At 35.2% G+C, this 13,917-nt stretch overlaps 1 protein-coding gene across 3 annotated transcripts in view; it reads right to left on the reverse strand.

Annotated features, from left to right (window-relative positions):
- Positions 1-4: 4 nt before the first annotated feature.
- Positions 5-13,917, reverse strand: part of LOC111698009 (guanine nucleotide exchange factor subunit Rich) — a 28,290-nt gene continuing 14,377 nt past the window's right edge. For 2 of the 3 annotated variants that reach the window (XM_023468216.1, XM_023468219.1), the window contains 20 exons: positions 13,692-13,831; positions 12,944-13,143; positions 12,229-12,364; positions 11,715-11,834; positions 11,327-11,450; positions 10,535-10,709; positions 9,720-9,800; positions 8,810-8,923; positions 7,850-7,954; positions 7,403-7,470; positions 6,793-6,843; positions 6,183-6,301; positions 5,632-5,790; positions 5,112-5,219; positions 4,145-5,016; positions 3,591-3,800; positions 3,139-3,227; positions 2,580-2,697; positions 2,253-2,375; positions 5-1,821 (listed from right to left, as the gene is read on the reverse strand). In XM_023468216.1, coding sequence (XP_023323984.1) covers positions 1,218-1,821; positions 2,253-2,375; positions 2,580-2,697; positions 3,139-3,227; positions 3,591-3,800; positions 4,145-5,016; positions 5,112-5,219; positions 5,632-5,790; positions 6,183-6,301; positions 6,793-6,843; positions 7,403-7,470; positions 7,850-7,954; positions 8,810-8,923; positions 9,720-9,800; positions 10,535-10,709; positions 11,327-11,450; positions 11,715-11,834; positions 12,229-12,364; positions 12,944-13,143; positions 13,692-13,831 — 3,716 coding nt within the window. In that variant the 3' untranslated portion in view covers positions 5-1,217. The remainder of the gene's footprint in view (positions 1,822-2,252; positions 2,376-2,579; positions 2,698-3,138; positions 3,228-3,590; positions 3,801-4,144; positions 5,017-5,111; positions 5,220-5,631; positions 5,791-6,182; positions 6,302-6,792; positions 6,844-7,402; positions 7,471-7,849; positions 7,955-8,809; positions 8,924-9,719; positions 9,801-10,534; positions 10,710-11,326; positions 11,451-11,714; positions 11,835-12,228; positions 12,365-12,943; positions 13,144-13,691; positions 13,832-13,917) is intronic. The other variant, XM_023468218.1, reaches the window with a different exon arrangement.

A 13,917-nucleotide genomic window follows, 5' to 3' on the forward strand; every position in this document is an offset into this window, starting at 1 on the left:
TCAGTCTGCAATATATTCATAAATATTAAATATTTGTCTCATTTCATGCAAATAGATTATCATGTACAATAAGGGCACTGAAGCATAAGTATGCATTTAACACAACTGTATTTACATCACTGGCGCAAGTTCAATTTCAGTGTCGAAATTTGCAATAGATGTAATAAATTTTGACAGATTTAGTTAGCAGCTAAATTAGTTTAAATTAATGTCTTTATTCTTTTCTCCTTTTGTTTAATCTTGAATTTAATTGCCTCTACACGACATAATTTCTTCCAAATCCCATTGCAACCTATTGTACTGGATAGACTATTTACAATTCAAGCATTGAATTACAATACAGATATAAATTCTACAAAATCAGAAATATAGATCCCATCACAATACAGTTTCAAAACATAAGATTATGATTAGTATTAAAAAAATAGCTTAACTTACTAACAGTCGACATTTTGCTTTGAAAAATATTAAATTTAAAATGTTTAAATCAGTTGCAATAAATCTCAAATAACGCCAACTTTGCATCAACACGAGTCTCTTTAATTGAAAGCAAAGAAACGTAGATTTTTTTGCAGAATACTTTTGCACAGTAAAAATGTTAGCTATTACAACTTCTAATAGACAGAAAGAATCAATTAAAAAGCCAAGAAAAGAGGTTAAATATTATGCTTATTTACGCAAAAAATGACTAATTAGTGTATCGCTAAAGATTGTAAATTTTTGCCAACTAAATTATTGCTTGAACCAAACATTTGTATTGCATTCAATACTATTTCACGGTTTTGTATGATAAAAAAAACTAATGTAAAAACTAATAAAATATATAAAAACTTTAACAAACGCCCATACCATTAAAATAAATGCATTCGGCATGATTTGAATCATGATAATTAATTTCTATACTTTATCTACTTCATGGGAAACTATAAAAATTATCTAAAAAATGATCGATCGGATATTTTCAATAATCTTAAAATACATTCACTGACAACTGACAAAAAGGTTATGAATAATAGGATGAAAACATAATTTCTTACAGAATAAAACGAATTCATTATTATCTTCTTAACACGACCAGGCGTGGGACAAGATCACAGATTGAATCACTACTCAAGCCGGAGATTCGAAACCAAGGAGGAATGTAAGGTGTCGGAATACTGGTGGGTTCGGAGGGGAGATAAGAGTAGAGGAGCTACTGGAGATCAAGGATGGATTATTTATGAAATTGTACAAGCAGAAGGATCTTCTTCGGTTTCTATACTTTCTCCTGGTGTAGATGGAGGGGAGGGGGAGGATCTAGGGGGGGTTTTACTCCCGGTTCCCTTGGGATCACTTAATGATCTAGGGAGGGAAGGTCGAAGGGGCGGAGAAGAACTGGTAAGGGAGCTGCGGCTAGGAGTCTTTCCTGTTAGAATAGAGGGTGGAGAAGCATTGACAAATCGAGAAAGGCTTCTTATCTGAGGTTGAATACTGTTTAGAAAACCTCTGTATCCTAAACATGTATGCTGGGCATATCCATCTAGTTGAATAAATCCATCGTAAAGCCGGCGAACTATCTTAGGGGCGTCCGGTGCGCTTCTCGCCGCGTTCACTATTCTTATGATCGCCATCGCGTCCCGTAGCACAACAGCTACGGAGATTGCCCAGTCCAGGCAACCGGCCTCAACAAATATTTGGAGGATATACCGGAGCTGAACCTCTTGCTTCGGAGGCGTGTCTGTGGATGCCTCCGTGAAGGTTGGTGGAGGTGGAGAAGTTAGGATGGAGGCTGAATGGGAATCATCACATACACTTCCTAAATCCTGATCCTCGGACAGAACACTGAAAAAATTGGTTTCATTTAATTGGAGATATCAGGGTTTTTAAATATAAATAGTAAGTAAGAATTTACAGAAGATCTTCCAATTTGGGAATTTTGTATTAGTCGAGTGTTTAAGTTTAGTATTAAGATCAGAACTGGAAAATTGGTTTACACAATTAAATAGTTAGATTTCAATATCTAATCTGTTAAATACTTCATATAAACCCTAGCAAAAATATATAAATTAGTACCAATCTCTGTTTGTTTGGATGTCCGATCAGAGCTTTAACCCCTGAACCGATTTGCATCAAATTTAGATTTGAGGAATTCGGTAGAACCACTGGCATTTTCTTATCTTTGGTTGAGTGGGGTTACTTTTAAAGCGAGTCTAGTTGTAAGGAAAAGCTGGGTTTCCAAGGTAGTCCTTTTTTTAAATGGATCTCATTAATACCTGAGCTGATCAGTTCTGTCCCGAACCCTGAGCATCGCGTCCACGGCGTGCTCTGAGAGCAAAGATTGCTCTGAAACCTGTCTTCCAGTAGAATTTGACATGTATCCACTCTCAGTTGCAGGTCTAAAGCAAAAAGGTTTATTACAACGACAGAAGTAGAAGAGCTAAAAACTCAACATTATTTCGGCCCTCGGTTAAAAGATAATAAAATTAAAAAAAATTTACAATCTGTGTGTTTAAGTTGGCCACACTGGAACTTTAAAATCATATTTTTCATGACATCTTATTAATTATCATGTCATGTAACAACTTTCTGAGCTACCCTACCTGTCCCCGCAGTCAACAAATAGAGTTCTGAGTTTATCTTCAACCCCTAGGGTTGGATCTCCTAAGGACGGATGAGATGACGTTCTGCTCCGAGTCTCACTTCCCGAAGTACTTGAACCTGAACCAAGAAAAAATGCGTTAAAATTATAGTTACTTTATTTTCGAATGAAAGATTTCAGATTACAGCGGAGAGATTACCCGTTCATAAATATAAATGAATTATGAGACACCAGTTAACTGTTAACAAATGACCAAACGCTGGATATAATCTTTATATGGATATATAGTTATATATATTTTCTTAAAATCATTCCCCCTTTTGAAAAATACCCCCCCCCCCTCCCCCTTGAAGTTAGTTAAGTTTAACGAAGCGCCAAAAAAAATTTTTAAAGTGTTTTATTCTCTGAAATGGGGAAAAACGATTTTATAGTGGAAAAAAAAGATTTTATAGTGAAAAAAAAAAAACGATTTTACAGTGGAAAAAAACGATTTTATAGTGGAAAAAATTTAAGTTTTATTCCGAAGAAATTAAGGCCCCATCATGTCTATTCTATTCTACCTGTGGGCCAGGGCCAGCTGAAATCTGAATGGATTCTTCTGAGTGCCCAGACAAAATCCTCCAATAGTGCTGCTCGACTGGATTCCCGCCTGTTTAGTGAGTTTATCAGTAAGAATTCACTCTTACTTAAATATTCAATATTCAATCTACATAATTTTCATAATCATTTTATGAGATTTCCTCATTGACGCCGTTAAGGAAAAAATGAGGGGACGATGGTTCGACAAAAATCTAAGAATTAAAAAAATCTAAACTGTTTGGCTTTCCTTGCACTTTTCAAAATTCTGACCCTGAGTGAGAGAACAAAAACAAATGATCGTTATGTTTTCTCTCAGGATAAGTTTAATAAAAGCAATAAAAGCAAACTCTCACATTTATAAGTTTTGAAATGTCCTTCACAAGTTCAGTATTGGTGTGGTACCTTATAAACGAACCAGTAAAAAAATATTTACCTTAGCCAAGAGACCAGATAAAAGTCGAGATGAACAGAAAATTTTCCTAAATCCACCAGATTCCCGGACATAAGGAGCTTCCTGGCGTGCCTGGCCAGGATCATATCGATGAAGAACTCCTCCGCTGTGCCGTTAGCTCCATCCCTGCTCGTGTTAGGACTTGAAGAGGAGGAGATCTTTCGTAATCGAGGTTGCTTCTCACTCATAGACCTGGATAATAATAATGACATAAACATGCACATTGTAAGTACCTCGACAAATGGCAGTGCTTTGGAACCGGATCCGTTGGATTCGCAACATTTTTGCTTTCAGGATCCGGATCAGATTGGCGCGAAATATGCTAAAAAACAAACCAAAATATCATCATTTTAAATCATTGATAAAAGGTGGGGCGCCGGGGACACAGTCCAACAGTCTAAATAATTACGATATCATTTTACTGTTTCTGGCACTATAAATTACGCCAGATAAAAACATAAATAACAGACACAGAACTTTTTTATATTAAAATTATCACTTTTTGAAGTTACTCAATGATAAGATATAGGCTCTACCTAGATAATGATTGATGTTCGGGTGGAGAGGTTTTAGGCGGAGCATTCGTAGAGATAGATCTTGATCTTGGAACCACCAGGGTTCCAAGCACCAGGGATAAATCCTCTTCTCCTGCCTGGGCCGGAGACAGAGGAGACGGGAAGGACGGCAGTACTGAAGTTGCTCTCGGAGAAGAAATCTCATCACATTCGTCCGGATCAATAGCACGGAGAAAACGAACTAAGTCTTTGGCAAGATCCCAAGCTCCATTATCCAGAGCAGCGTCGAGGAGAAGGGTTGCATGCTGCTTTGCAGCTGATGCAGGTTCAAGAGACTGAAGAATGATCAGGTATGAAGCAGCTGTATGCAGCTCTTTCTTCTCCAAACATTCAATAAAAAGCTCCTTAGCTGACCCAACAGCAGCAAACAAATAAGGCCAGAGAGCAACCTCTGTCTTCCTTGTACATCTAACAACTGTCTCTCTGTAGACGGGAAAGGAACGGATGAAATCAACAACAGAGGGTAGGAGAGCGTCGGGAATAGGTTCTTTACTTGTAGCTTCCTCCTCCAGGACGGAGTGTAGAAGCAGCTCCAGACTATGCTGGAAGTAGGGCAAGGTTATACAGCTCCTAGCTATCTCCCAAGCATGATGTCCAAGGTTCCGACGGATGAGCTGACGAAGGAGTTGTTGAAGAAACACTTGACTCACTCTCTCCAGGGTAGTGAAGGGTAGGATGGAGGGCCCGCTAGGGTTCCCAGGGTATAGCTGGCAATCGTTCTCCACTCCAACAATGATGGCCTCCTCGAAGTGTATGGAGAGCGGGTATATGTTCTCTAGAGGAAAGTGAAGCATTATACGCTTAGCCATAAAGGAGTGCTGACTTTCACCTTCCTGTAAGTAAAGAAGGATAATCAAGAAAACTCTAGTATCAAAATCAATGATTTTTTATTGCCCCCTCTAAAACGATTAAATCTTTAGTATCCAACCTTAGGGAAGAGTGGAAGCCAGACTTTCATCCCAGCAGCACCGCAGTACAACCAGAGAGATAACGTGAGATGAGGTTTAGTACTGCAAGATCTTCGTGGCAACCAAACCTGATCAAAATATGAACATCTAAACCTATACGGGCAAACTAATTTTTTTTTTTTTTTTTTTTTTTTTTTTTTGGGGGGGGGGGGGGGGTATCAAAACAATAATAAAGGTAGAAAATTTCCTAGACCTAGGGTAGTTAGGACAGGCCTGTCAACCTTGCTGTTCAAAATAAACCAGTATCTGAATAGTTCTTGTATATTGCACTCAAATACAAATTTCTCCTCCTTCGTTCTAGAATCTACACACTTGGTTCATTTCTTTTAATTTCTTTTAATTTGGCGAATGTCTTATTATGTTAAAAAATAAATGCATTAAAGGTTCGTGCAAGTAATATTTGATATGTTTTGGAAACTAAAATACAAGAAACGTTCTAAACCAAAAATTCTGTAAAATTCCTTCCTTTATCTGCCTCACCTGCTCACATTGACCGGCCAGTACAGTTGGTGCTGAGTAAAGGAGTTCGTCTGTATTTGTTCTCTCTCTCTGAACCAGAACTACCTTACCACTTACATTCAGGATCAAACTGGCGGTATCATTCCGTAGCTCACGTTCTACAGACTCACGTTCACTCTCCTTTAACAGGAATTAGTTCATCAAGGATAAAATAAATTTTGGGAGGTTGAAATATTTCACTAGAAGAAATAAAAACGCTCTCCCTAACACGCCAAATTGCTTCTTTTTTATCATTTAAAAGAAACAAATTCAGCCCTAATTTCAAACTGAATTGTTAACTCACGAATTATGAACAATGATAGGCGATTATTTTAATACAATGAATACGACTTTCGATTTCAATTTTGATTTACATCCAGCTTTAAATAGAATGGATACACATAAAATGGAAACAAAGAGAAGCTGTCGATTATAAAAGCTTCTCTTTGGTTACTTGTAAACTGTACTTCGAAAAAGCTTGTGAGCAATAAAAATTAAGTGGTGTTCATTTTATTTCAAATGTATATTTCCACCTTTCTCTGACGCACTGATTCCGTTTTAAGATGTGAAAGAGACACTGAAACTACGCAAGCAGGATGGATGGAGAGTAGGCTTGCGTCAACATCTTGTACTTTACGCAGTTTACATTGAACTAAACAATAAATTCGTAAATAAAACCAATTTTTATTGGCATCTTTAAACCTTTCACTCGAAAACTAAAATACAGTACAGTACAGTACAGTACAGTTTAGTTTAGTTTAAGAACAATACACTACATAACCAAAATTCACACTAACACTTTCGCGTGTTTGCTTTTAAAGAAAAGGAAGAGAATTCAATCCCAATCTAATGCAATGGACATTTGTTACATAAGAACCCCGATCAGAAATGTGTGAATTGAGTGAATAAAATTTGTCAAAAACCCCGATTTGTTCTTTTAGCAAAAAATGTGCCATTTAAACGATTATATGCTGTAAGTAATAAATTCCAGATTAACAAAATTTAACCATAACCACCCAATAGTGGCATCCAAGCATGTAACCAGTAATCAGTTTAAACAAAGCAAGTGCTGAAAACAAACACCAAGTGCAGGTAACGCCAACAAGCCAATAAGCACATGAAAGCCTAAAAACACTGTTATACCATTCCAGGGAGGGTCGTCTTCCAGGCTAGCCCTGGACAGTCGGGATACAGCTAAACATTTAACTATCATCAACCATGGCGGAGAATCCATTTATCCGCCCTTCCGCCACGATTATTTCAGACAGTGCTTAGGATCCGGTTCCGCTTTAACCCGCAATATTTTGGCTCCAGGAGCCGGAACCGATAAAACCGTTGCTCAATCACAATGTTTTAGCTTCATGATTCCTGATCCGCAAAAGCCGCAATATTTTGGCTCCTGGATCCGGATCCAAATGTTATGGATACTACGCACACATGTTGTATTTGGTTCTAATATAAAGCAGAGACAAAAAGCAAAAAGTAAATCGTGGATTAGTAAAAATATCAAAATGTTGAAGTAGCCAGGAAACATTTTAGATTTGAGAAAATTTCTGTTAAACTTGTATTTAAATTCTTCATTCCAAATTCTAGATATCTTGAGTTCTAGTCAAATTCTCAGTTGGCTTCTTAGAAACATTAGATATGACCATACTGAGCGCACCCGGATTGGATTTGAGCTTGTCATTTACCCCCTTTCTACGAGTACTCATTTTATTAGTCGAATCTTTAGAAGTGATTAGTTATAACTTACGTGGGTTCCCAACTTCTGTGTAGATATCATAAAGAGATATATGACTGTTGGAGCAGTAAACTATCAACCTAAAAAATAAAAATATTTATGATTAGATAGATTTGAAGATTGTGGTCTTTTAAATTCGCAAATCAATAAATAACCCGAATCAGGTACTAAAAACTAGGAAATGTTCATCAACAAAGAATTAAAGTGTAAAATCTTCTTTATGATTAAATATTTTTCCCGTTTCTTTTTTTATTCGTATTAACTTGGAAAAATGGGTCCAAATGAGAAAAATCAAGATTTTTGTTGCAAATTCTGGATCCATTTGATCCCACAGTTCAGATTCAAAAATTGGGTTAGGTTAAAAGCAACGAGGCAGTAATAAAAACGACAATGATCATATTTATTGAGACAAATTTAAAATACAGACGACAATCACCATAAGAATATATATATAATTACCTGTCCTCTAATTTATTAATGAGAAGGACTTGAGCCTCCACGACCTCCACGGATGAATATGAATTGTCTAGCCTCGCTTCACGAGGATAAATCCGCACTTCGTCTCTAAACAGTTTTATATTCTAGTTGCTTGGTAGCCGAGCGTTGCCCAAGGGAGTCATAGTCAGTCCCGCCCTTAGTCATAAATTAAGATTTTAGCAATTTTCCCCGTAAAAAGTTGACCCCTTAGAACCTAGAACTAAGCTAAGAACAGACAAACAAACAAACAAACAAACAAACAAACAAACAAACACCAAAACAAACAAACAAACAAACGCCAACAGACAAAGAGAGATTACAACTTTGTATATATAGATAAGGGACTATCAACTTAATCTGTATTTAGCAAAATATCAGCAATCAAAACACAATGGTTTTGTCCAAAAAATTAATCAGATTTGTTTATTCATGATTTACACAATCGTTTCTTATGAACAGCTTCAACAGGGGTGTATAATTTTGAAGATCTGGGGGAAAAATTAAAAATTGGCCATGAATTGACAATTTTGTACATCCTTTTTCATCCTTCTTAATCCCTTTTCATCCTTTTCCATCTTTTAGCATCCTTTTTCATCCTTTTTCATCCTTTTTCATCCTTTTTCATCCTTTTTCATCCTTTTAGCATCCTTTTTCATCCTTTTTCATCCTTCTTTTTCATCCTTTTTCATTCATCCTTTTTCATCCTTTTTCATCCTTTTTCATCCTTTTTCATCCTTTTTCATCCTTTTTCATCCTTTTTACCCAAAACTTTATTTATTTTCCCCCTGAAAATCATTCATTTTGAGTTTCAATGCATGGTAGATGGTAATTAAATATTCAATTTTGATTCATGTACATTGACAAAATTACGTAAAGCTATATCTATCTATGTTCCTCTATTTGTATTGAGGTTTGCGGTAAATGTCTTTATGTTGATCATACCTATTACTAGTTAGATTATAGCATCCTATAACCAGAAAATCCTTCCACCAGAGTAAACCACCGGTTACAACAAACTCCTTCTCCTGGGTTTCATTCCCAAACATTTTCCATTTCCTACACATTAAATATTTTAGTGTACTTCAACATTAATGATACTCTTGTTATACTTTCCATTTAAAGGGAGTGTTCGCGAAAAATGAAAAGGGTATATGTTTTGATTGCTACTAATCTTACTTCTATCTGTTGTGTCTATAAGGAGAAATTTTTTAAAAGCGAATTATACCGAAGAACGTAGCATCCATTCAACTCGGATCATAAACGAATCAATTTAATTCCAAACAAATCATTCAGATATTACAAACAATAGTCATCGATTATTTTTCGACGCATTCGTATGAAGTTGATATTTCATAGTATTTTTTTATTTTTCATGAGCTGAGAGTTACTATTAAAACATTTATTCCTGTTTCGAGGATTTTTGATAATGAAGACGACATTTTCATATTTTCCATGATTGTAAATAAATTTCAGTTTTTAACAATTATCTCCTGATAGACGCAACAGATAGAATTACGATTAGTAGCAATCAAAAGCTCTTATTTTTCGCAGTAAGCCTATACCCTCTTTAATTTTTCGCGAACACTCCATTTAAAGACAGGCTTGTTTGAATCTCCACGGTATTCTTTACACCTTTATCTTCTCAATAATGTGTAGGATATTGTCGTTTAAGTATTCAATTCTGACAATTTTCTTCCAAGATGCAGAAATGCGCAAGTCACTTTGAAGAGAAACCACAATTGATTGATCGATGTTCAAAATTCGTCAATTTTTTCGTAAACACAAGAAATAGTGTATTAAATTGTATTCTTTCCTGGAGCTCAAAAAACTTGACAATTATTGACAATCCTACCTTGTTGAAGTTGAATAATGAACTAGACCAGTTCGACCAGCCACAGCTATATAAGTTCCAGTGTCATCCATAGCGGTATACCTGTAATAACGGGGAAACATTTTAATGGACTAGCTTGGGAACCCAGCGTTTACCCAGGTTACTCTCGTTACTCCCGCCGCCATTAAAATGCAATGTGACGATTTTACCGGGAAACTAAACTTTTGCCATTTAAGTCGATCCACTCAACTTAAGACTCTCTAAACTAAGCTAAGAACATTCCCGTAGTTCTCCCAGATTCCCCAGTCACGATTTGAGGCAATTCAATCAATACAAACAAACACCAAAACAAACAAATAAAGAAACAAACAGAGATTACAACTTTATATATATATATATTGTATGTAGTTATTAAAAAAGTTATTAAGAAACAAGTGTAAAATATCATAACAGCCCCACATATTCTTCCTTGATAAGATTTTAAAAAAAGTGGAGATAAAACCAAAGCATTGTGAAACTTAGAACAACATGAAATTTTCTCTCAAAGAAATATAATATTACTAGTTTCAATGCTAGGAACTGTTTCTGACTCGGTTTAAAAGATTCACATTTTTGCAAAATTATTTATTCCAAAAGTTACAAACCTGAGAAAAATGCACTGCTGTTTTTTAAATGTTGTTAAAAAAATTTTAATTAAAAATAAACTATTAAAAAAGATATATTCAAGAAGTAACTTAAATTAAACAATAACAGAAGATAGAAGGGTAAATTAATTTTAAAAAATGATTTGGCTTCCTCAATATTTTTTGGAAAAAAATGGCCACTAATAGGCTAACCTTATTGGCCAGCTTGAGCTGATATAGGTATGAGGAATGATAACTACAGTCCACTGTTTACTAGCAGAGGATTGAGGATTGGCAGATGTAGAACTCTTTAGCTCCGCCGTCTCAGCTTTAGTTAGTGGGATTGAGCTAACATTCTCCGTAGAGTTGAGATATAACCGATCTTCTCCTGAAAAATATATGTTTAGTTTAGAGCTGAACATCTTGACCATTCATTCGTGGACCCCCCCCCCCTCAAAAAAAGTTGTGTAAATAAATGGGATTTTCTGTGAGATTATGAAAAAAAAATCTGGCAGTCCCGCTGGTGGTCTGGGCAGTGGACGCCTCCGATTTTATTCCGTGCTAGCTAGGGAACCCGGCGGTGGCTAGGTTACGCATATTAATCCCTTCGTTTACTCACACTTGGTCAAAAATTATGTTTACAGCTATTTTTCCCTTTAAAAGTCAACCAACTCAACGTAGAATCTCATAACCAAGCTAATAACATTCCCGTGGTTCTCCCGAGTTACCAAATCAATATTTGAAGAAAATCGGCCTAGGGGTTCATGACTTATGATCAGTCATACAAACAAACAGAGATTACTACTTTATATTTAATATAGATTTCATAGTTCAAATCCAAAAGAAGAACAATAAAATAAAAAAATGATTTTGCGTTTAAAAATTTCAAATTAATTCTTCAAGAAAAATCAAGAATGTTTTTAAAGTTTTCATAGTAATAAATCGTCCACGCAAAAAGAAACAAAAAAGACAATAAAGAGTAAATTCAGTTTTCTACAAGAATACCTTGAAGATATAGTTTATCCAGAGCACTCATTGCAGGGTTGACTGAGAGAGGACTCTTTACAAACGGAATAATTAGAACATTATTCCCCATTAAGGATGGTTCGTCAGGCTGCTCTTCTCCTTCCTTTAAATAAATGAGTCAAAAATAATAAAAATATGTATTAAAATACTAAAAAAATATGTATTAAAAGAAGACCATAAATTACCAGAATAATCTTTAAACCTTTTATGTTCATAAATTTTATAACCATCTTGGTCTACTTCATGAAAATTCCCAAATTTCGGTATTGTATATTTTTAAATCAACTTTCTACCACCTGTTCTAGACTTGTACATATCTGGATAAAAAACATTATATGTGCAGACTAGTCTAGTTTACTCCAGGTACCTTTGGGAACGGACAGAACTCCGCATCTTGGTTCCCCGTAAACTTCCTCTCCGCCGAGTTTATCGCCCAGAGTTGATATCCTTCTCCCGCCCAGTCCATGTCAATTATATTGTACGGAGCCTTAACATAGAATTATATAAATATATACGTTATCAAATTATAAAATGAACAGACATTTTTCTAGACACAAGATAAAATCTGCAAGACTTGATAAGCACTTGGTTTTTTCTAGGTTCGACATTCTAACACTGAACGTATCTGTAAATTAGCAGTGAGGGTGGGGATGGATTAATTTAGTTAAATATTTTAATTTCTTTGAAATTTGGTGTGGATGTAGGCTCAAACCAAAATAAAGTAAACACAGCAGATGTTATTTCCACATTAAAATATATATATATATATATTTCAATTTGAGTTGACCCATTTTCATTATCTTCAAATTCTTTAGAAAATATATTTTTTATCTTAAGTTTTTGATATTTGTTTTTGTGATTAACATTTATCACAAACTCACCTGTTTCATAGGATCTGTAATAGAAGCACTATGGTCCCAACCTAGGCTACAAAGTATCATAGTTCCAAAGGTGGACCAAATAGAGAAACCGCCCCCAGCCCACACCATAGCCAAACACATACTGTCCGGGGTCCATCTATGCAAAGGATCAGAAAATAGATAAAATATATTTTTTTTAATTTAATTTTTATCCCAAAAATGTGTCTCAGTTTGCCTTATGGGTAGTACGTTTTTAATTTTCTTTGAAATCTTTTAAGGCAACACACGTAATTCAGACCATAAAAAAACTTTCTCTAGGGTCAAAAAGGTCTCAAAAATGTTTGGGCCCCCCCAGTTCAGGTTCAGCCGTTTTGAAGTCTATTGGATACAAACCAACATTTACCAACAAACAGACAATCCAAATAAATAAATAGACGGTATAGTAAAAATTCTTCATCTCATCAGCTTTATTACATAAGTTTAAAAAATTCAACAATAAATAAATCCTAAGCTTGCACGTCGCGACAATGTTAGCTTTTCACTTAACTCGGAAGTGGCCATTTAAAAAATATTCTCAAATTTGGCGGTTTCAACTATTTTAATGGCGCAGTTAAATCAGGCAAAATGATTTAACTTTGACGGTCAATAAATAATAAAAATAATGTATAATATATGAGGAAAAGACGGTAAAAAACACACTTTTTATTTATTGTAGAAGAGGTTATAAGAGACTAACCTAAGCCCAGTAACTGGACCAGGACATCCTGGATAATCTTTGGTTGGAAGAATAAGTTTATGAGAGACGGATAATCCTCCAGTAGTTTCATCTATAGAGTATACTATACCCTGAGAATTCTTCCGACCGAACCCCATCAACCTGAACTTGTGGTTGGAGGCGGTGCAGGTGATATCCTCAACTCCACCAGCCCAGATACCCTGATATCATTAATGCATTATATTGATTAAAAAATTAAAGATATCTCGAATTTAGTAGAAATAATCCGGGGACCGAATTTAATAAATTGGAGAGGTCGGTGAACTATCTACTGCCGGGTCACATCCTGAATCACCGATTCAAATCGTCATAAAATCTTACGAGTCTTCTTATATAATAAGTCATGATTCAAGATTTGAACCAGCGTGGCGGTTGGTAGTTCAGCCATCTAGATCAAATTCATCAAATTCAATTATGTTCAATACAACTTGGTCATAAAATTGAAAATAAAGATACAATATTATAAATATTTGATTAGAAAGAGATAAAATTTTAAAAAATCTTTAACTTAATAGATTTGGTATAAAAAAACGAACGAAAAATGTGAAAGTTTTATAAGACCAACCTGTACTGAGTTTGGTAATTTGGTAAGAAAGATTTAACATTTTATCAAAATTCTTTAACTTGATACGTTTGGCATAAAATTCTGAAAGAGAAATGACTAATTGGAAAGAAACGGCAAAGAATCATCTCAAGCTCAATAACTAACCTGAACTGAGTTTGGATCGAACTTGAGAGTTGCTGCGACGAGGAATGCAGCTCTACCATCACTGAGAACTATGGTGAACCCTCCTAGGAGAGGAGAATAGGAGAGATGGGTTACATAACCCTGGTCCACCAGAGGAACAGCTAAAAATTCAGATTATCAAATATTTTAAGTGGAAGTTCGTTCAAAATATAATTTTACTTTGACATTTAGATAATTACACAAAAAA

This window comes from Eurytemora carolleeae, unplaced genomic scaffold, assembly GCF_000591075.1.
Source record: "Eurytemora carolleeae unplaced genomic scaffold, Eaff_2.0 scaffold153, whole genome shotgun sequence".
Taxonomy (NCBI): Eukaryota; Metazoa; Arthropoda; class Copepoda; order Calanoida; family Temoridae; genus Eurytemora; species Eurytemora carolleeae.